The sequence below is a fragment of the Rana temporaria genome, chromosome 3 (genome assembly GCF_905171775.1).
Source record: "Rana temporaria chromosome 3, aRanTem1.1, whole genome shotgun sequence".
Taxonomy (NCBI): domain Eukaryota; kingdom Metazoa; phylum Chordata; class Amphibia; order Anura; family Ranidae; genus Rana; species Rana temporaria.
The window spans coordinates 193,343,927-193,367,755 of record NC_053491.1 but is presented as its reverse complement, the minus strand read 5'-3'; the positions used below and the strand labels follow the sequence as shown (position 1 = coordinate 193,367,755).

Sequence of the window (23,829 nt, the reverse complement as noted above, 5' to 3'; positions counted from 1 at the left end):
ATTCACATTCAGGTTATACTATTGCCTATAAGACTGGACATTGGCAAACAAAATAAATAAAAAAAAATCATAGGCCAACTCTAGGATAACCTCTGCTACTACTACTACTTTTTGTAGCAATGCAATACCAAGAACATGATAAAAAGAGGTAGTGAGGACCTGTATCCCACAATGGACTTCAAGAAAAGGATTTTACAGCGAGTACAAAAGTGACATTTTTAGTTTAGGGATGTCCCAAAGCACTGAAAAGGAGTTGGTAACACAACAAGCAAACAGGCCCCAAATAACTAAACCAGAACAGGTTAGAAACCTCACGCAGCAGCCTGCAAAACTCACCAAGCAAAGGAGGTGTCCTCAGTGGCTTCGAACATCCACATGTTAAAACTTTGTAAAAGTATGCACCAAAAACCAGCTAGCAGTTGGCTTAGGCTGGGTTCACACTACGGTTTTCCCGTCCGTCAGCCGCATACGATTTCAGTATCGAAAACGTACGGGCCCGGACGGGAAAACGTATAGATAGAGAATGCATTGCAAATCGTATGCACCCAGATGCATCCGGGTGCGTACGATTTGCTGGCAAAACGTTTTTTAAACGTACGCAAAACCGTGTTCAACCACGGTTTTGCGGTCGTTTTTAAAACAGTATGGCAACCGCATACGTTTTCCTTTAACATTAATGTCAATGGAAAACGTACATATGTGCGGTTCCATACGTTCCCGTCCGTTTCAGCCGCATACGTTTTTTCATATAAATCGTATGCGGCTGACGGACGGGAAAACCGTAGTGTGAACCCAGCCTTACAAATACATTAAGAAATGGTAGATATAGAATCTGCGTAATCCTTCCTTAGGCCTTCAATAAGCATAAAGAGGGAAACAGACTGATGAATTGCAGTAATAGCTTCTATCATCTAATCGCACAAACCACATCAAAGGCGTGAAGAGTGTTGCAAAAATTCTGTCAATTGCTAAACTCTAAAAGCCAAAGTAATAGCAACCAGGAAAAATAACTTTCTGATGCAAAATGACTAAAGAATATCAAACAGGAGCAAACAGGTCTCTGCAATACAGAAAGTATTGATGTCCTACAGAGTCTTAAAGAGGAAGTAAACTCAGCTGCCTTGGATGTAAATAAACATTGGGGCAATAGGTGAAGTCCCCACAATATAGATCGCTATATCAGAAACTTCTAAATATATTCTATTTTTTGCTTACTTTTTTTTCACATGCCTGCAGAAGCTGGCGCCATGTTAGCTCATGTCTTCGATTTCAGCTTGGTATCACTTCCGCCCCTCTTTATATGCCACTGGCTTGTGATCTCATGCATGCTCAGTAAGAAAAAAAAGGCACGTTTTCGTCATCAGTTGCTATAGGAACATTGCCCTGTATAGCTAGTTCCAGCTACTAGGATGGCCAAGCATCTGCAGTTTTGCGATATTAGGCTGTGATGCTGCACGTGCAGTCAATATAATGGCAGGGAACAGTTTTAATTGACGGCACCCAGATCATTCCGTTAAGAAAGAATTGTGCATGCGCCGGTGACATCACTAAAGATGAAAACAGGCTATATCTTGACAGGCAGAAGTGCGGACGATATAAAAAGCATATAGAAAAAATGTTACTGCGCTGATCCAATTATCCAAAAGTGCAATTTCATAAAGTGCTATTAAGTCGTAAACTAAATTAGTGCACAAACAACCATAAATAAGGTGCTATATCAAGTACAACATAAGTGATATACTATATGGATAAACATGCGTGAGGCTGTCACGCCATACCAAAAAAAATATATAAATAAATGTTGTAAAAACTACATAGAATGTGCAATAAACAAAATACTGAAAGTGTAAACGGCGGTTAATTATCAACATAGAACATCAAAGGACAAAATCAATGCACGTTGTGCTCCTGTGATGAGATATTACCGCTAATAGTGCTCCTTATGTGAATAAATACCAGAAAAATATATATTACATTTCAAAGTCCCATGAATAGCTAATGTGCAAACAGCACTTAAAAAGTTCAATAATGGAACAGTAAAACAATTTCGCAATTGAACGATGGATTCCAATGACTTGCGTCATTGCAAAACGCGTAGAAGTTGTTTGGATACACACGAAGGGGGAGTGCACCGCGCGTCGGAACCATCTGTTGAAACACAGGGGAACAGGAGCGAGGTATGCACGCCTCTCGAGGAACAACACAAACGCTGGTGAGCGGCTATAACGCTCGACACTGCCAGGGATACAAGAAAAGTGCCTCTGACCGGCACTGAGTAAGTGCACTGTTTTTATTATTTTAACGTACACTATGATGAGCCCCTTGTTTTTGAGGCAATAAGGAAATCTTGCAAGAGGGAGGAGGATATACCCAGTGGCTGTCAGAAAATAAACCATGTTGTGGCCTTTTACTATTCTGGGTCTGGTGAGTGTTCAGTTTAGCCGTTGGTGATGGTGGCACATGTTTGTCGGGTGGAAGAGACAGCTGCACCTTTAATAATTTATTTCGTATAAGAAGCACTACCAGCATTGAACCCCTCCCTCCTTCCCTCATTCGAATCCATCGTTCAATTGCGAAATTGTTTGCCGTTCCATTATTGAACTTTTTAAGTGCTGTTTGCACATTTATTAGCTATTCATGGGACTTTGAAATGTAATATATATTTTTCTGGTATTTATTCACATAAGGAGCACTATTAGCGGTAATATCTCCATCACAGGAGCACAACGTGCATTGATTTTGTCCTTTGATATTCTAGGTTGATAATTAACCGCCGTTTACACTTTCAGTATTTTTGTTTATTGCACATTCTATGTAGTTTTTACAACATTTATTTATATATTATTTTTTGGTATAGCGTGACAGCCTCACGCATGTTTATCCATATAGTATATCACTTATGTCGTTGTATTTGATATAGCACCTTATTTATGGTTGTTTGTGCACTAATTTAGTTTACGGCTTAATAGCACTTTATGAAATTGCACTTTTGGATAATTGGATCAGCGCAGTAAAAAAAATGTTCTATATGCATCTTTAACCCTCTGCTAAGGGTTCACACAGTATTGCAGCAGATCACATATATTTAAAATATAATTGTTGTGCCGGTGACACTCAACACTTGATATAAAATGCATGGCACAGAAAGTTGCTACAAACTATTTAAAAAAAAAAAAATGGAGTTTACAACCACTTTAACTGTTGGAACAATATGAGTGACACCGTACACAAAAGGCACACACGCCAAGTAATGTGAAGCAATAGGTTTCTGAAAGAGGATGGTCAAGGTCTTGTACTCAAGACCAGTCCAAGATTAAGTCAGGATGCGACTCGCAACATATTTGAGGATGAAATCCCCTAGCCTCCCACCAAGCAAAATAAAGTTGTCTAAGTTCTGTGGTACATCTTCTTTGAAACTGCCTTTCGAGCCTTAAGTAAAGTAAGAATGACTGAATCAGGGACTCCCTAGGCTCAAAAGATACTACAGCCAGTGACTGTAAAGAAGGATGGAAGAGGAGACCTTGCGACAGGTCAAGAAATTATATCTTCACAATGTTGCAGTACCAAGCTCTCCGGGAAATGGCAAGGCAATCAGAATCACAGGAATCCCTTCCATGTGTACTCTAAAGCAGGCAAGGTAGAAGCTGTAAATGGTGGTAAGGGAAAGATAAGGGAGAACAGGTCCCATTGTGTCAGAGCATTCACCATGAATGGACAACAAAAGAGCAACATCCTGGGAACCACATCATTGGTAGTTACTCGAAAACTTCTGGGGGGGGGGGGAAAAAACAAAAAAAAACAAACAAACACTCCCCCAGAGACAGTTGCCGACAGAAGAAAATCCACCTGCCAATTTTCCATGCCTGGATGTGGACGATGGAAAAAGCAGGCGCATGAGTTCTGCCAAAGACTATATGAAGTCCACTTCCTCCTAGACCAAAACGACTTCTGGTGTCACCACCACCACCGCATTGTCCAACTGAACCCTTAAAAGGGTGGCCCTAAAGATACACTGGCCAATACAGCAGGGCAAGGTGACTCACATCAATTCCAGGATGTTGGACAATTAAATTTCCTGCAGTGACCAAGGTTTGAGTAGAAACTGCAAAACCGTTTGTCCTCTGGACCAGAATGATTATTCCTTGACACAGAAAATAGTACATGTTTACAAAGAACTTCATAAAAAGCCTGACTGGCTAAAAGAATACAACTTGGAAGTACTCTTACCCCATGACACTTTCTGGATGTAATCATCCAAGGTAGGACCAAACAAATGCTTCCCTTGAGAAGATAAACATTCAACATGTAGTGAAATACTGTCACTAAACACTCCTTTATTCAAAATCCCCTAGAAAGCAAGCTAGAGATCTGCTAATCTGTGCAATGACACAGTAAGGTTGGAAATTAGAAACCAAGGAGGGGACTGGGAGCTAAACGGTGGCCCCTGGAACTTTGCGCCTGCACCAAAGCATTTGAGATGCAAGCCAAGTGTCTGCAATACACTAATAGATGCGCTTTCCTCTTTGGAAAGCAGGGGAGCACCTTCGTGAAGAACTACCAATGCTAGCAAAGAAATTGATTAGACCATTTCCAGCAGAGTGGACAAACACATCCTCCTAGGACACTAGCATGATGGCAGTTAAGTTATCCTGGACTGGACTACATTTGTTTGCCAGTGTAATCCCTTTTGACACAAGCCCTATTTAGTAAATATACAGAAAATGTTTCCAAGTTCCCAATATACGATTCTTTGTGAATAGAAGAAGAAGAAGAAGAAAAAAAAAAGGGTCTAGTGTTTATCTATATACAAATTTAGCCCAGAGAACAGATTTGCAGTTTACTTACAAGTGCAGCAGTCTTGGCTTGCAAAACCAAACATTAACATATGATGAAAAAAAGTTTATTTATAGCAATATTTCACAGCTTAAGCTTAGAATAATTAAAAACAAGCATTAAAAAATAAAAATAAAATCTAAACACCCAAACATGCGTCTATAAATTAGTTGGACCGGTAAACAAACAAAACACTTCACAATAATGAGCAAATTTCAATTCACGCACTTCACAGTTTACAATATTTTGGCAATAGCTAAATTGTACCACATTAAAATCTCTATATATGAAAATAAAGTTTAACTTGATAACACATAGGTGTTATTTACATCAGTAAGATGTAAGCTACAAAAAATACAGAGTGGCCAGATAAGGGGGGGAGAGAAAGAAAAGACATTTTGTCCATAAACAACATTTCCTAACTCTAGACATCAGTCTGTACACATATCACAGGTTATTTTTTTTAAATCAGCAGTAAAAAGAATATTTACAGAGCAATGCTCCAGACAGTTTTGATTTGAATAGCCATGCATGTAAAATCAGTTTCATAAAAGTGAAAAACAAATTGGAGGACAATGTTTTATAAAGCCTATTTTTACAGCTTATAGGATACAAAACCAGTTCATCTTAAAAAAAAATATTATAATACATACTTCTAGAGTTGAGAAATACACTGATGAAATACTTACCTGTGTATATGTCATTTTAGGCAAAAAGTCTTTAAACACGTCAGAAAAACTAGAACATTTTTTGTTTTTCCGGGGGAAGAGGGGTGGGGGCGGGGAGCTTTTACTTTTAAAAAATCCCTTATGAAAATAAAATTTGTTAGTTGATTACAACAAACACTGATGGTAGGGTCCCTAGACACATAAGAAATTAAACATTCCTTGGCTTGCTACACAGTGTGAAAAAAATTCCCAATTTATTTTTTTTACTCACAAAATATTTTGCAGAGAATACTTTCTCCACTAAATGGAAGAACCTGTTTAACAGAACAGTAACAGTAACCAAGCAGTTTGAAAAATGATCATGCCACCAAAGGTCTTGGAAACTCGTGAACATACATGGCCTCATGAGAATGTAGTGGTAATTTACTATAAATCTTTCACAGAAAGAAAAATAATTTTGGGTAGAAAGGAAAGTCAACTCCACCACCCATTATTTACAGTGGGAGGAGTGGTAATTTCATAATTAATGAGATGACAAGCTGCCAGTCAAGCGTTAGCCAATCTGGATTTTTTTTTTTGTGCCAAGAGCAAATTTGCAACACCAATAGTGACATTCCATTTTCTTGCAATATTCTAACATTTTATTTTTCAATATACAGTCAAAAACAAAAATGGAATGGTTAACCATTTAAGGACACAATCGTGGCTGGTCTCAAATGAATGTACCGAGTTTGTATTTGACACAGGACCACCGATAACCAAGCTATTGGTCGAGAAATACAATGAATAAAAATGTGTTTATCTAGTAAATAAATAAATGAGACAGGAAACTATGCCAATGCATCTCTAAAAACTTCAGTGTATGTGGAATAAAATCTGTTTTGTAAAAAAGAATATACTGCCAAAATCAAACCTTTCCCTGAGGTGTAAACAGCAAATAACTTGAACAGCTTTACACATCAGCCCCATTAAACAGTTTATTACAACACTATATCTACTGTAATTGAGGTGGTATTTACAGACATTATCAGGACACAAAAATTTTAACAGGAATAAACAACTATAAAAACAAGAAAGAGCATTTTTTTCCCAACTGCTTGTACATTATAAATTGTAAATATAATGTATAAACCCAAGTTGCAAGAGCTAATAAGGTTTAAGTCACAGGTTTCCTTCAAATAAAACATTTATGCAACATAAAAAATAAAAGTAGATCTACTGGTTACCATGTTTGCAGAATTGCTTTATTCACATCTAGATCTGCTCATTTTTATCCGTAACTTTGAGTTGTTGAATCATATGAAGCAAACTGATGGCCAAGTATCTTCTTTTCCATTAGATGAAAATGTGATCTTTAAAGATGATCCTCTTCTTTCAGCTGTAACGTTTTAAGATTTGTGATGTAGATTTTTGCTACAGTTCATAACATACAAAATCTCTGATAAGAGTACAAACATTTTGTAAGCAATTACAACAGACTAAAGTTAATGCCATATTTTGATAAAATAACCAACGCATCACATGCAACGAAAATAGCTAATGCATTTTATATACATGCATATAGGAATTTAATTGTGAGAACTTGTTTTACAGAAAATCATAACAGAGTATTAGGTAGGGTCTCATATCCAAGCAAAATTCTTAGCTTTAAGACAACACCTAACACAGGCAAACCTGTGCAATATTCATAGGCTATCATTTAAAAAACATATACATATATATGTATGTATACTAAGAATTTAAAATATTGCTTTTTGAAATTTCAAAAGGTTTGGCAAAGGTTACATTTAAAAGTCTGCAAAATGCATCACATATTCTAAACAGAAACATGCTAACTGCACTTGGAAGACATTTAAAATACATTAACACTACATAATTAAAAACACAATTACATATGTAGTTGGACAGGAAGGTAAAAAAAATAAAAAATCGAAATTTGAGATCTTTATTTTATTTTTTAAATACACTTAGGTTGATTTACTGAAGGAATGAAGACTGTTCAAGTAAAGTGACCATTATGCATCTAGTAAATAAGGTAAAGCTCTGGTACTTCAATCATCCAACTATGGAAGGTGAAGATAATCCTTTCCCCGCCACCCCCCCATTTTTCTTGAGTAATTTGGTATTCAAAGCATGCACAACTTCACCTTATTTACCAACCTAAGAAGACTTGCTTTGCTTAGTAAACAGCCTCTACTCATTTAATACTTTAGCCCAACTGTTTAGCGTGCAATACATTATATAAAAAGCGTTTTCTTTTTTTTTAATCACAGTCCTTTTCCACTAAACAGACAGTACAAATGAAACAATTCTGTAATTGTAAAAATTCATAGTAAATCCTAGTGATTTATTTTGACAATTTGAAATTGAACACTAAATTCCTACTGTTTTCATAAACATTTTGTTAGCTAGGAAATAAAGAAATGCGTAAAAAGTATCAAGATATGCTTAACATATAAAATATTACAAACAATAAAAAATAAACTAGTGAAGGTTGCTGGTATAAATTTCAGACTAAACCCAAGCCTAAATGACATCCATGATTTAAGATTTATCAGTTTTAAGAAATTTAAAATGTTACGGTCTTGTAATTAGATCACCCAGGGCAAGCATGATGAGCTCAATGTGAAGTTAAGATGCAACTTTTCTGAAAAAAACTGATATATCATTACATTTAAAAAAGTATATTACATACATACCAAGTATACACATTACAAAGCTAAAGCAGTATATACAAAAAAAAAAAAAAAGTGACAAAAGCAACATTTACTAAAGCATACAATATGCAATTTATTTACAGAGAAAAGTTGCCATCAGAAGCATTACTAAAAGCAGACCATAGAGGATACGATTTGCTTTCCTGCAAGAAAAAAAATCACTTGATTCCCCCATCAACACAGTCAGTGTTGATGGGGGAATCCCTCCAATGGAGCTATAGTGTTCTCCCGGTGGGGGGTGTGGGCGCAGTCCCTGCCTGGAGAACACGGTCATTGCTAGCTGCTATAGCCACTGGCATTAATCGCATGTAAAAATCCAGTATGCTGGTTGTACGCAAGTCGATTGATGGATTGACTTGTGTACAATCAGCCTGCTCATAGATGGTTTGAATCTCAGCCAGTCCCTGCTGAACCAGCCAAGATTAAAATCTTCCATGGCTGGCTTAAGTCTGCATTCTCTCAATGGAGACATTGGGAGATGCCCTGATTCTACACTCACAGGTATGAGAAAAATGCCTGGCAAAATAGTATACTTATATTTCTTTAAGCATTAGTCAAATTTAAAGTATTTGTGTGTGTTAAGTAAAAGATTTATATTCAAAGTTCTTGATGACATAAGCCAATAATATATTGTACTGCTTTAATAAATATAGTGATTCCAACACTATGTGCTACTAATAAGAGTTACTTGGAAATCAAAATTACCAACCCAACAAGTTAAAAAAATAAAATGCAGGCCTACGATAATATGAACACAGGAAGATGTGCTAAACGCTCCTGATTAAGACACGTTAAGAGGACTTTTTTTTTTTTTACAGGTATTGGTGTAGTAAGAAAATGTTAAGTATGTAGAATGAGCCAATAACATACCAAAACAACAATACCGCAGACTTACTTCAACCCATGAAGCAGTGTGGATAGGCATGACAATAAGAATATACCCATCATGCTGTATACAATTTTGGCTTCATCTCTCTGAATAAATGTAATCAAAATAACAGGAAAAAAAATAAAAAAGTCATAAAAAGAAAAAAAATGTATTACTTGCTAGTATACATTTCAGACATAAAAAAAATGCATTATGACCATCTAGAAACGCCAAGTGATCATGATCAGCAAGAAATGAACGGAACGTTTGGTCTATGTAACAAGACCACAAATCTGTTCCCGACTAACAAAAAAAAAAGGTTTTCCTACAAGTTTGTTTCCTTAAATACAAGCACTATTAATGTAACCACACGTCTGGCCAGCATTAAATACAGCATACGGTAACAGCCAATCAATATAGTTAGGCTATATCAATGCAATGCTTTACAAAAGGAATATTTTACAGCAAATAGTCATGAATGTTACAGAAAATGACAAGGTTTACAAAATGTCAGATGTCATAGTTTACAGTATTGGTCCATGGGACAGTTTATTACAAGCATGTGTATAATTTACAGACAGTGTACTAAATGCTGTTTGTTAGATTAAATATACAAAGCATGGACACAAAAAAGAAAAAAAAAAAAAAAAGGAAACGTAACGTCAGTATAAATATATTTAACATTAAAAAGTTAACTCCCTTTTGGCCATAATTATATTTAAAAAGGGGGATTTTTTTTAACCATTCACCACAAAAAACAACCGTGAATGTCCAGTGTGTCAGTGCAGAAGACTGATACGTGTCAGAAAGCAAGTAAAACACCAAAATATTTCCCCAAAACTAGAGATAGGCTTATATTCATACATAAAGGGGGGATTAAGTAAATGAAATAAAAAATGCCTAATTTCCATTATTTTAATTCGTAAGAGTGTTTTTAAACAGAAAGGGGTATATTTATAAAGCAGCAAATGTGACATTCAGCAAACATTCACTTCAGGTGTTATCTTCCTTGTACATGTGTTTTAAAATTACGGTGGTTCATCTGCAGGAAATATTTAGTGAATTCACGCTCCGTGCGTTATTAAATAAAATAAAAATCCCTAAGCTATCATGCACACAAGCTATCATGCACACCATTGATCAATTCCGTTTTGTATATTCTCTAACTTATTGTTTTAAAAGTGCAGTATTCTTCCGACACAGGGCCACAAAAGTGGATTGCTCACACCGATATATAGATCATTACATACAAGCAAAAACTGACTTAAAGCAGACTAAAACTACACATGTTAAAGTGTTTAAAAAAAAAAAAGACTGATGATACATGCACTGTGCAACACCAAGCACCGCTTGTAATCCAACATGGGATGGATTCTAGACCCAAAATCCCAGTGGGATGTCAGAGCAAAAAAACAAACCTACACCTTTTACTGTTTCAAAGGTTTATTTATAAGTCCATCTAAGTATCTAAGTTTTAAGTCAGTTTTAAAGAAAAAATTATAATGAATTTATTGAAGAAAAATTGCAAATACAAAAAGGATGGGTGGGGGAAGATATTCACCCCTTGACTATGGTAAGTCCTATTTAATGAACTATTCCAAACTAAAACATGTATTACAAAAAGTTTACATATAAAATTATGGAAATCAATTTCACCAATTTACAAAAATCACAGCATAAAATGTAAAGATTTAAAGACTGGCGTATGCAAAAACACCAAAACTTTACACGTGCCTTGTGTATATGACAGTTCCATATATAAAGACATGTCAATCACGCATGTGTTTGAATGTGCAGGTTAGGTGAAGTATGTCTTGCCATCTACCTTCTTAAAAATACACCCAAGTATAGCAAACAGGTAACAGCAGTGTAATCCATATACCCAAGCGGTGCCTGCACATACCCTTGGTTATTTTTTTCACTGCAGCCCAAAAGCACAGGATGTAGTGAACTGAAAGATTGTATACTTTTTATTCACGTTGAAAAATAGCCCATCCCCTCTTATACATTTCTAATGTGCCAAAAAGACTGGCCATCACAGTGATGGATCAATAATAATATTTGTGTATTGGTAAAGGGCAGGGTAAGAAATGAACACTGCAGGCATTGAATTCTACAGATTACAGGGGTATAGGATTTGTGGCTCCTGAGCTACCAGAGGAAAATGCAAAAAAAAGTGTGTGCAGGCACCACTATGGTTCTGAAACGTGTACTTCTTTAAATTAGTCATAGGTGGGTTTCCAAAAGTCAGGCAAAAGAGCTGTAGGCTGTAAGGACACTTAAAAGTATCAAGTCAGTCAGTTGGGTTGATTTACTAAAACTAAGAGTGCAAAATCTGGTGCGGCTATGCATGGTAACCAATCAGCTTCTAACTTCAGCTTGTTCAATTAAGCCTCGACAATAAAACCTGGAAGCCGATGGGTTCTATGCAGACCTCCACCAGATTGTGCAACTCTCCAATTTTAGTAAATCAACCCCAATGTTACACAGTAGCACTGAATCTCATTTAAAAGTCATGCTTTTTTTTGCAACATTAGAGCCAATTATGCATTTGCACTTGTAGAAACACTATATTAGGAAGCACACTATACAAGAAATTGTATAAAAACACAAACAATGTAAAAAGATTTTTTTAATGGTGAAAAAGTGAAACACAACATGATAAACCAGGCACAAATTATAGTCCAAAATCACAATAGGTAAATGAGTCAAAGTTTTGGAATTCTAATAGTTCATTCTTAGCAACTGTGACTGTGGTAAACAGAAAAAGCATGTCTTACAAAAAAAAAAAAACACTTATTTGTTTTTTTTCTCATTAAAAAATGAAATTGAATAAAAAAATATTTTAAAGTGCATTGAACAAAAAGTAATACCATTCAATACTGAAGTTAAATCTACTATAATCGAATATGCAACAAGGAAAGTCCTTTCGTTTTTTTGTGATCTGTGTAGCTAAATATAAACTACCCGTTTTAAGATGCATATTATTTTAGCCGGAAATATGTCCGTAAATTTTTTAATTGGAACTCTGATGTGATCCCAATTGCCTGCAAGAAAATGTCTGCATTACAGTTTTAATACAATGGTCTCTTTGCAATTAAAAAGGTTACCTACTGTACAATATAAACAATAGTTTATTGTTTTCCACAAAATGGAACAAAAGGCCATTGCACGGATCTAAATGCCCATGTGTAAGTTTAATAGGGGGGAAAAAAAAAAAATCAGAGGGGCTGATCATTTATAAATCACAGTAAAACCTTGGTTTGAGAGCGCTTTACAATACAAGCAACATTTAAAAAATGTCTTTGACTTGATATACAAGCGATGTCTTGATATACAAGCAGCGTCATGTGACAACAGAATATAAAAAAGAAGCACGCCTCTAAGTGTAGCAATATGGTTACATTTAATGAAGGTACAACTTTTAGAAACGCACATGGTAGATGATTAAAACAGGCACATCCAAGTATGCAGGCAGCCAGGGTAAAGCTGTCCACATAGACCATCCCCCGCACTGCCATTGACGTTGTCCCTTCCACGCTGCGCTCCGCGAGCGGTTCAAGCCTCACTTTTTTAGATCGCTCTACTGCAGGGTAGTCTTCCCGGTCACGATTGCAGAATAACAGTAGCAATAGTCGGCGGTGCAGAGGACGGTCTATGTGAACAGCTTTACCGTGGATGCCTGCATACCTAGATGTGCCTGTTTTAATCATCAACCATGCAAGTTAAATGTTGTACCTTCATTAAATGTAACCATATTACTACACTTAGAGGCGCCTCTCATACTCTCTAGGGAAAGGAAACACCGCTCCAGGTGGACTTAAGCAGACAATTTGAGAAACCTCCCAGGAATCCAAGGTGCTGGCAATGCACAAGGCAGACGTGGAAAAAGAGGAAATGGATGGACAGCCGCACTCCAAAGCTGACGCGTTTCGCACACTGTTAGTGCTTAGTCATGGCTCATGACTAAGCACTAACAGTGCGAAACGCGTCGGCTGTCCCCTCTTGTGACTGTACTTTTGGATTTGCATGTCCAGTTTTATTAATTTTTATTAATAAAGACTCTTAAAGTTCCTTTGGAGTGCGGCTGTCCATCCATTTCCTCTTTTTCCACGTCTCTCATACTCTCTAGCTCCTGCCGGATTTTGCTTCTAATCCCCTTGTGGAGGGACATTTTATGGTTACACAAATTATCAAATTGCTATAATCTTTTTATATGGACTATAAACTGAAGGACTTATGAAAAAAAGGTTGTGGAATGAATTTAAAATTATTTGAGTCTCCATTAGTTTTTATGGGAAAATTTGCTTTGATATACACTGCTTTGGATTACAAGCATGTTTCCGGAACGAATAATGATCGTAATCCAAAGTTTTACTGTATTAGAATCCCTCAGGTAACTGCATGCACTCAGCTTAACACAAGCAAGCCAGGCACAAGAGAATTCACATGCACTTCATACAGGAACTGGTGCCATTTTTGTCAACCAGGGGCAAAATTGCACAGTTCTTACAGGATTTATTTTGCATCCAATGATGCGTCCAAGCAGTGGTCACAGGTTTCACTAAAAAACTACTCCAGGAATCAATTTTTAAAAACGTATTGTTGACCAGCTTTGATAAAGCGATTTCTACATATGCCATAACTATAGGCGAGTTCCGATTGGCCGAGGTGGAGCAGAGGAAGTCACAATCTCCACATCGGCTAATCAGACAACGTCTACTATTCACTGACAAAAATAGAAGGCAGTTCCAACACTTTTTCTAGAAGCAGGAGGCGGCTACTCATAGCCCTCTGAAACCGGACACTGCTTACTGTATTTAATAGTGATTTAAAAATGATATTTATTTGTGATTTTTTTGATCGACAGCAGTGGGGCCAATGATTTCTGTTGTATCCGAGCCAATTGGGGGGGGGGGGCGGATGATGGAGAGAGACTTGGCTCTTGTGCACATCACTAGATCAAAATCAGGCTCAGATATTTACAGGGGAGGGTGCCGAGGGTAGAGCTGCATGCAGAAGGTTATACAGCAAGGTCAAAAAATAAAACTTCTGCCTTTACAACCACTTCAGCCCCAGAAGGATTTACCCACTTCCTGGCCAGGTAATTTTTTGCAATATGGCACTGCTTCGCTTTAACCGAAAATTGCATGCGACTGTTAGCAAACAAAATTATGTCCTTTTATCCCACAAATGGAGCTTTCTTTTAGTGGCATTTGATGACCACTGCGGTTTTTATTATTTTTTTTGTAAATAGAGTTATGGTATTATTATTATTTTTACTAGTGATCAGATTTTTTTTAACATGACAGTGACATTGTGGTGGACAGATCAGACACCTTTTGACACTTTTTGGGACCATTGACATTGGCAATCAGAGATAAAAATAGCCACCGAATAATGTATAAATGACACTGGCAGAGAAGGGGTTAACACTAGGGGGCGATCAAGGGGTTAAATGTGTGTCCTAGGGAGTGTTTCTAACTGTGTGGGGATGGGACTGCCTGGAGGAGGAAACCGATCATTGTTCCTAATCAGTAGGAACAACAGATCAGTCTCCTCTCTGCTGACAGAACAGAGATCCGTTTACATTGACAGATCTCTGTTCTGTCCCTCTCTCAGGAGCGATTTGCGCAGGGCATCAAACCTGTCGCTGCACTAGGATTGCGGCTGGTCAGCAAGTAGTTAAAAAGGGAATCTGTCACAATAAAAACCACCACTGCCGACTCATGTCTAAATGTGTATGCCTATGGGCAAATCTATAACGTTCCCTCACTACTTGAAGGACAAGTCACCTTCAGGAACACCTGGTTTACATGTTTTAGCTCCAAGTCAGCAACTCGCCCAGTGGTGCAGCAAGAAAGGCAACATCCCTAGAGCATGGACGCTAAAAACAGCAGCAACACAAATAGCCTTAATCTCGTGACACACTCGAAGGGTTTTTGGTCAGTTTTATTTTGTATATTTACATGACGTTTTTTATTAAAATAATTTTACATTTTAAAAATAAACATTTACTACAACAACAAAAAAAGACATTCGCTTATCTAGGCTTTATACCAAGACTAATGAGCTTGCGTTTACTCACTATTTGACATTTTGGTAAAATCCTGGAACACAATCAAAAAATATTTAAAAAATGATATACAATCCCCCAGTAGGGATACCCCAGTACATGAGTCATCCTCTTTGGCAACCTTATACTGTCCCAAAGCCATTTTATACCAAGTATAGACAATACATAAGCCAACACATGGCTGAGTGAATGTTCAAAAAGATGGAAAAAAAAAAAAAAATCATAGGAATGCCTAAAGTGTTTAGACACAAATATACACTATATATTTTTATGTTACACACACACACACACACACACACACACACACACACAAAGAGCTGAACATTTCCCAGTCATCAGGTTGCCATAGCGATTGCAAAAAACGTTCTAGCAAATAGGTTAGTTGGGCACTGAAATGCCAGGGCTGGCAGAATCGTTCTCTCCTCTACTGGCCAGCAGCTGTGTAGTGACATGATTGCTCCAGGGTGAATGTGAGGGCAGGGGCAGTCAAGTGGCATGGGGACAAGAAAAATGAAAGCTGTTCATTAGTGTTGATGGGTACAGGCCTGTTTATTGAGCAGCACCAAGCCCTTAATTCAAATTGAGCCAATAACCTGACTCTCACTTAACTGGGAAAAAACCTGCTCAATGGGTAATACCAATACAATTGATTTGAAGAATGCACATGAAAAACAGTGATCAGACTGCAATTCACCTGAAGAGAAGACTGATGCCCTAGTCATCAGCACACCGGGGAGCGCAGGCCCACTGCAAGCAATGCTCGTTAGGAAAAAGCCATCCAGTTTGTTCACAGGTGCTGGCAGCACCTACGCTAACAAAATACCACTCTGTTCTATCTTAAAGACCTACATGAGTAAAACATTATTAAATGCTCATGCCTGTGGAGACGGGGGCTGGTAGATTAAACCAGTAGAAACATTTTATACCTGGAGGCTCAGTAGTAGCTGGTAAAGGTTTATAACCTAATTGATTCTTTCTTCCAAAGAACCCTAGTTCAGTGAGGTACACTTGTGCCAAAGCCATGAGAGACTTGCTAAATCATGAAATGCTATTCCACTACCTATAGTTTGATTTTATTCTTTAACTAGTTCCCGACCGGCCCACGCAGATAAACAGCGGCAGAATGGCTCTCCTGGGCGAAATCCCGTATATATACTGCTCTGCCCAGGAGAGCACAAGCGCGGCCGGCAGCACGCACACGATGCGTGTGGCCGTGATCACGTGCACGAGCGCCAGCACGGGGATTTGTGTGTGTATCCCTGTGCTGTCAGAGGAGAGAAGACAGATCGTGTGTTTCTAAAAATTGTAAAAAGTGCTCTGGTGAGGAAGGGGGTAAAATCTTATGGGGCTGAAGTGGTTATAGTGTACTGTAAAGCAAAACATATTTGAGAAAACAAACCCTTACCTTTGCAGTATTATAAAAAATAAAAAAAACAACACACACACACACACACACACACACACACACACACACACACACACACACCTCTGCAATGTAGATAATATATTCACACATTGTCACGGTTTTATAAAGGCTGAGCAGCTACATATCTCAGCATTTGTATGTGTGTTTCTTTATATGTAGTGAAAATTTGTATCCTGGCCATCTCATTGTCTAGCGTTCCAGCAGGTAAAAAACAAAACCACTTTGCCCAGGACAGAAGTGTGTTACTGGCAAAATTATTACCCCTTCGCACCGACCACCTCCTGGGCCCTTTAAGAGTTCTAAAAGCCAGGAGGCAGAAGCGGGCATTTGGGACATAAGACCGCTGCGATTGGCTGTCACAGTGGTCACATGATTAGGAAGCTCCCGACAAGCAAGTATGCATCAGGAGCTTACCGATCCTCGTGGCTACCGTGCTGGGAGTGTGCAGGGAGCATGCTCTCAGCACGGTTAGTTGTTTTAACAGGGCCGCATATATGTGGCCACTCAGCATTAAGGCCCACCTCCCAAGCGGCTTCATATATGCGTGCGACTGGCAGCAAGAGGTTAAAAATAAAGAGAAAAGGCCTAATACAATTGAATGTCCCAGTGGATACAGCCCTATTGTTAAACAGGTTAAAAAAGTGTAACTTACAGCAGAACTATACTCACCTCCCCTCCAGCTATGCAACATCAGCAAGTTTCAGCCACCAATTCCTTTGACCGGTTCTCTTCCAGGTTTGGAATCTTTGGCCATCTTGATTGGCCATCACGAAAATGACAGGACTCCCATGCATATACAAGAGTTCATTCATCATGGCAAATGCTGAAACTGCGCATCTCAGTGTACATTGTAAAGTAAATTGTGAAAAGGCAGGCAAGAACCCACACCCTTTACTACAGAAGAAACAGTACATAGTATGTCTCTTCCACAATAAAAAAAAAAAAACCTGCCTGTTCACACATTTTATCTTTCGATAGCTCCATTATTTCAATATAGGAAATAGAATGTTTATGTCCTGAAGTAGCGTATCCTCCCGACAATTGCCATTTATGCAATCATTTTACCATTATCTGCCTTTAAATCAAATTTGTAGCCATTTCTGGGAGTATCAAATGCCTGACCCCCAGTTCTGCTGTGGTTTAAACCCTTTTGCTGCAAGAGTTGTTTTTGCATTTATTTTTGCAGTTTAGGCCTGAATTAGAACCCCTAAATTTTTTTTTTTTTAAAGATCCTGTAGAATAAAATTGTGGTATTTCCAATTCTATATGTCAAATATTAAATGCAATGGTTTATAAAGAGCATATTTTCAGTAAAATGACATTACTTAATTTTAGTGCATATAAACACAATACAGTAGCCAAATGTTAAGATATAAAAAATTAGGTTGTGCCAAGTACATAAATACCAAACACATCAAGCCATTGTGTGCGCCCCAGAAAATAGTGATTAACTTTTGTACAATGGGGTTGATTTACTAAAGGGAAATACAGCTTGTAAGTGCAGTCGCTGTAGTTCTGAGGGGAAGCTCTGCTGATTTTATCATCTAATCATGTGCAAGCAAAAATGTTTATTTTCCATGAATGTCTCCATCAGATCTACAGCAATTGCACTTTTAGTGCAAAGTGGATTTGCCTTTCGTAAATAACCTCCAATGTTTCATAGGCAACAATTTAAAACCCTTACAGATCATCAGTTTAGAGTTAACCTGAAATCATGGTTTGAGAATTATTGCTCTCATTGTGCTACAAAGATTCGATATTGTTGTACATGCCAATCAATGTTTTCATACTTGGGCACCTCTGAGGCATGCGTCTAAGTTAGCGTGTCAATGGGGCGGGCGTCTTAAAAAAATAAAATTAGTGGCAGGATTGGTGTTCTTGAGGGGAGGACAATTTTTATTTTAACCACGTAATATTTAGTAAAATCTTATTTTGGTTTACAGAGTACAAAAAAATAAATAAAAAATTGACAATTAGAAAGGCATATGCTACTTTAACATTTTTACCACTCAACTTTATTGTTATCATATAGGGGCTCCATGGAAACAATTTGTGAGCTAGACTTGCATCAAAGCTTACAGTTGGCTTATAATAAAATTTACTAAGGGCCAGATTCACAGACAAATACGTTGCGCAGCGGCGGCGTAACGTATCCCATTTACGTTACACCGCCGCAAGTTTACAGCGCAAGTGCCTGATTCACAAAGCTCTTACCTGTAAACTTGCGGCGGTGTGACGTAAATCCGCTCGCGCAAGCCCGCCTAATTCAAATGGGGCGGACACCATTTAAATTAGGCGCGTTCCCGCGCCAAACGTACTGCGCATGCTCCGTCCGTCAAATTACCTGACGTGCATTGCGCTAAATGACGTCGCAAGGACGTCATTGGTTTCGGCGTTAACGTAAATGGCGTCCAGCGCCATTCACGGATGACTTACGCAAACGACGTGAATTTTAAAATTTCGACGCGGGAACGACGGCCATACTTAACATTGGCTAGGCCACCTAGAGGGCAGCCTTAGTTTTACGCGGCGTAGCTCGACGGAAACAACGTAAATTTAGAGCGACGGGTAAAGCGTACGTTCGTGAATCGACGTAACTAGTCATTTGCATATTCTACGCCGACCGCAATGGAATCACCACCTAGCGGCCGGCCTAGAATTGCATCCCAAGATCCGACGGTGTAAGTCAATTACACCTGTCGGATCTTAGGGCTATCTATGCGTAACTGATTCTATGAATCAGCCGCATAGATACGACGGGCGGATCACAGAGATACGACGGCGTATCAGGAGATACGCCGTCGTATCTCTTTTGTGAATCTGGCCCTAAATGTTTACATTTCGGTGGCAGAAACCACAAAGTGCAGGAGGGGGACAGGTACTTGATTCACTCAGAGATTGAAGTGCTGAAGACTCTTTAGCAAGCTCAGCTTTTCAAGAAAGAAATTTAGTGTCCCAGGCAGCAGGACAGGCAAGTTTGAACCATATTTTTTTTGCTGGGAGGGATTGCTAAAATCGCAATGGTGACTTTAAAAAACTAAAAAAATACTTCACGATTTCTCATTTTGACCATTATTAAATACCTGGAAACAAGTTTTGCAAAATAGTAGTGGGAACATCATACTGCAAAAATAGCTTCCATTTTATAAATACTTTAGTAATATCAAAACACTGAATCCCACTATTTTATTATTTAAAAGGAGGGGGGGGGTACAATGCTCCACACACATTGTTTCTAAAAAATAATGAAACATTTGCCACGTAGATGAGAAAGTTTTGTCAAACATGGTTTTAGGCTGTGGGGAGGTGGATTGTTATGCTCATTTTGGTTTGCAGTGCAACAACAATGTCTTCCAAGTTGGTGCTCGATATAAAATAGGCACACTCAATTTATTTTTTAATAAAGTAAAGTGACTGAACAGTTATGTACCTTATTTGTAGGGGAAAGGGCCCCAAAAATAGCTTATGCCAAAAAAACAATGCTTTTTAACAAATATTTCTGAAGTCGAAACTGCCATATATAAAGAAAAAAGTAAAGTGTAAAGCTAAACTCTGGGAAAACAAATTCCTCCCTTGCAGTGGGGCTGCGCCCACACTACATGGGTTACCTGCTCATTTATGTCTAGGGGGACAGCAATTTTATGTACCCAATGTTCTGCCCCGCTAGACTGGTCCCTGCAGCCTCTACCCTGCTATGCTCCAACGGTTTAAGGACCTCAGAGGTCCTCAAGACTGATGCAAGGCTCACACTGGACGTGAAGATGCTGGGAGACAGTCCAATGCCAGAGCAGTGGATAAGTAAAAGTGCTTTTCCTGTCCCCTAGACATAAAGCAGCAGTTAAAACGTATAGTGCAGGCACAGCCGCACTGTAATGGAGGACTTATGGTTCCTCAGAATTGGCTTTAAGCCTGCCAAGACCTACTACTCCACCCTAGGCCTCCTAACATTACATGGCGGCCTCATTCTCACTTGTCCGTTTATTTGCTGAATTCTATTGAAATCATCAGAAATTTACCAAACCGCATGCCAATATGTATGGACACATGTAAATGCATATTCCCATACAATGTATGTTTTGCAAAATGTGCCTAAAAACTATCTTTAGGCTAAAAATGCAATGTATGAACCACATTTTTTTTGGCACAAGACAATGAGGTAGATTTATGAATCATAGATCAAAGAAATGGTGGATTTTACACTTAGATGTGTTCCAGTTAGGGAGGGAAAAAATGAATAAAAAGTCAGCAGCTACAAATACTGTAACTGCTGACTTAATATATGCACACTTACCTGTCCTGGGAGCCCGTGATGTTGGCACCCCAGCCGATTTTCAAATCAGCTGTGCGGTGATGCCGCCGCCATCTCTACTATGGGAACTCAGTGTTTTGTCGAATACTGCCTGCAATGGGTCTGTGCATGCGCAGTACCAAATGTTGACCAGCTGGCATGAGGTCAACACAGCGCATGCGCAGATCATGAGGCATATGACGCTATGAAAATAACGGAGGGAGAACGTACTTGTCAGATAATGCCCTGCTGTTTCAGGGCAGGTTTTCCGTGTGCTGAATGGTGTGTTTGTGTGTTGCAAGGCGGGTTTAGTGTGTTGTACAATGGGTTTTGCCTGTGTGCAGGGGCGGGTTGCAACACACACAAAACCCACCCTTCAATGCACCCAGAACTCACCCTGCAACAGCGAGGCTCGAGCTGACAAGTACATTCTCCCTCTACTGTTTGCTTACCGTCAGATAATGCCTCAGACTATCTGTGCATGTGCTGTGTGAACATCACGCCAGCTGATCAAACATATCAGCTGGAGTGACGTTTAGTACTGCGAATGCGCAAGCCCATCAGAAACATTTTTTGACATGAGGCATTTGATAGAACACCGGCTGTGAAGCCCTCCATCTTCTGGAAGTGGGGACAGGGATCTGTCAAAAACAGGTACAGTTACCACCCCCCCCCTCCCCCCAAAAGGTGCAGGGGGGAGAAGCAAATGAGCAGAGGTTCCAGTTTTGGGTGGCACTTGGCTTCAGCAGTCTGACCGTGAATGGTTGCTACTGGCACCAGACACTTTAGGATAAATTGGGGAGCCTCTTAAAAATATTTCTATAAAATGTCTGGTTTGAAGTAGCATATATGGTTTTACAAAGGACATTTAGTTGCTAGATGCTACTTACCAATGCGAACAAATGATTTCCGACAAAAAGCCCTTTTCGGTGGTCACCTTCAAAGTGTTGCACATGGATATGAAATCTTTTACAAAAAAAACAAATACTTTTTTGCTCCATGAAACCTTTGGCTCCTTTTCTTAATATACCCACCTGCTTATCGGTGACGATACTCTCTCTCTCTGTCTCTTTCCCTGTCACGATCCCGTTCCCGATCGCGATGCCTCTCACGTTCACGACTTCTTTCCCGGTAATAGTCCTCATGGCGATCTCGGCTGCGAGATTTGTGTCGCCTGCTTTTTTCTCGGGACCTACTGTGGTCCCTTTCTCTTGAACGCTCACGTCTTCTAAAGGAAATCATTCAGTTAATTTCCCCTCACAACTAAAACAATTCCTTCTTAACAAAAACAGGCTTTCCAATATGACACACTAGGAACAATAAAGGCAAGGCTTCCCTAAAAGTTAACATTGCTAAAAGTCAGTATAGTAACAGGTCTTCAGGTTTAGTTCGGGTATCAGTCATTATTTGCTCTCCTCAAAACTGAAGCCAAACAAAAGTCTTACTAGACGAAGTTATTGGCAGTCTTTTGCATTCCGCCATGATTAAGCTCTCATAGCCACATAGAAACTAGGAGAGAAGAGAATTATTCCTTAATGCCCAGTGAGGGAAATATGAAAAGGTATTCAGTGCTTTTCAACATGTAAACTTCATGTGTAGTTTTTCTATACAAAAGACACAGGTGGAACACATTCAGAAATTATCGTGACAGTAAAGTTACCTAGACCCTGAACCATAAGACTTTGATTCAATTCCATGAAGACAGTCCTGCAGAGAACTGATGAGTACTTTGCAACGATCATCAGCTGACACTTTGGACTGTTTAATTAAAGAAATAGCTGTCACCAAAGTTTCAATAGCACTTCCATAATCACCTGCAAAATAAAATAAATAAAAAAATATATAAAAAAATAAATCACAAAAAGGGTACATTCATTCACAGGCAGTGCAAATTGCAACTGGCTTCAAATCAAAACATACTGAAAGCTTAAAAATGGCACCGACTACCCACAATACTATTCCAAGCTTGAGTTTCTGAAGGAATTCAGCATGCATTCTAAAATTAGACAAAACATCATCAACAAACCTTACCATATTTCTAACTGTAATCCCATGCAAGTCACATGGTACATGATCTGCACTTTTGTATGTTATCCAAAATTAAAAAGTAACAGCTAATACAATTTATGTTAAAAAAAACGTATAACTGGTAGGCATTGTGGAGGTATGAGGAAGGGGTAAGCAAAAATGTTAAGCTAAAATTGTATAATACTTTACTTCAACATTGGATGGACTGGATCTCCAATACATTATTATAAGGCAGACAGACATACTACTTGATAAATATGGCACATGTACAAAAAAAATATATTTTTGACTTGCCTGTAAAATCAATTTCTTGGACTACAATACAGGACACAGGCATATTTTTAGACAACCGTTATATGCTTCTACCTTCAGACAATAGTACACCCTATTATACCCAGCTTTTTTATTTTTACCAAGCTATAAAGATAAACAGAGAGGGGATGGTCCTATGTCCTGTACTCCAACAAAGCTTTTCTTCAACATACAGCACAGAAATACATGACATGGACATATTCTTAGTCAACTGAGACATTAAAAGAAAAAAGTAGTGGGCACTGCAGCAAACAACTGCAAACTGCCAAAAAGCCCACAGTCTGCACAATCCGTAGCATAAATTTAAAGCCTGGATGGAAGAATACTTCAAATACATTTCATCCGTGACTGTTGAGCAAAATGTGGACACCCTGAGAGTGAGGAAAAGTCAGAACAGATGCCAAGGCTTTTGTAAAGACCCGAGGAGCAGTGAATAAGGCCCCGTACACACGACCGGTTCATCCGATGAGAATGGTCTGACGGACCGTTTTCATCGGTCCACCGCTGAAGTGGCCTGATGGTCTGATGTGTGTACACACCATCAGTTCAAAATCCGATCGGGTAAGAACGCGGTGACGTCAAACACACGACGTGCTGAAAAAAACTAAGTACA

The 23,829-nt window shown here is 38.6% G+C and overlaps 1 protein-coding gene across 6 annotated transcripts in view; it reads right to left on the bottom strand.

Moving 5' to 3' along the window:
* Positions 1–4,884: 4,884 nt before the first annotated feature.
* CPSF6 (cleavage and polyadenylation specific factor 6) overlaps positions 4,885–23,829 on the bottom strand; it is a 52,058-nt gene continuing 33,113 nt past the window's right edge. For 2 of the 6 annotated variants that reach the window (XM_040344034.1, XM_040344033.1), the window contains exons 8-10: positions 22,537–22,690; positions 21,911–22,101; positions 4,885–6,879 (exon numbers count right to left, since the gene is read on the bottom strand). In XM_040344034.1, coding sequence (XP_040199968.1) covers positions 21,915–22,101; positions 22,537–22,690 — 341 coding nt within the window. In that variant the 3' untranslated portion in view covers positions 4,885–6,879; positions 21,911–21,914. Of the gene's footprint in view, positions 6,880–12,018; positions 12,134–21,907; positions 22,105–22,536; positions 22,691–23,829 lie in introns of those variants that run through there. The other 4 variants (XM_040344032.1, XM_040344029.1, XM_040344030.1 and 1 more) reach the window with 3 other exon arrangements.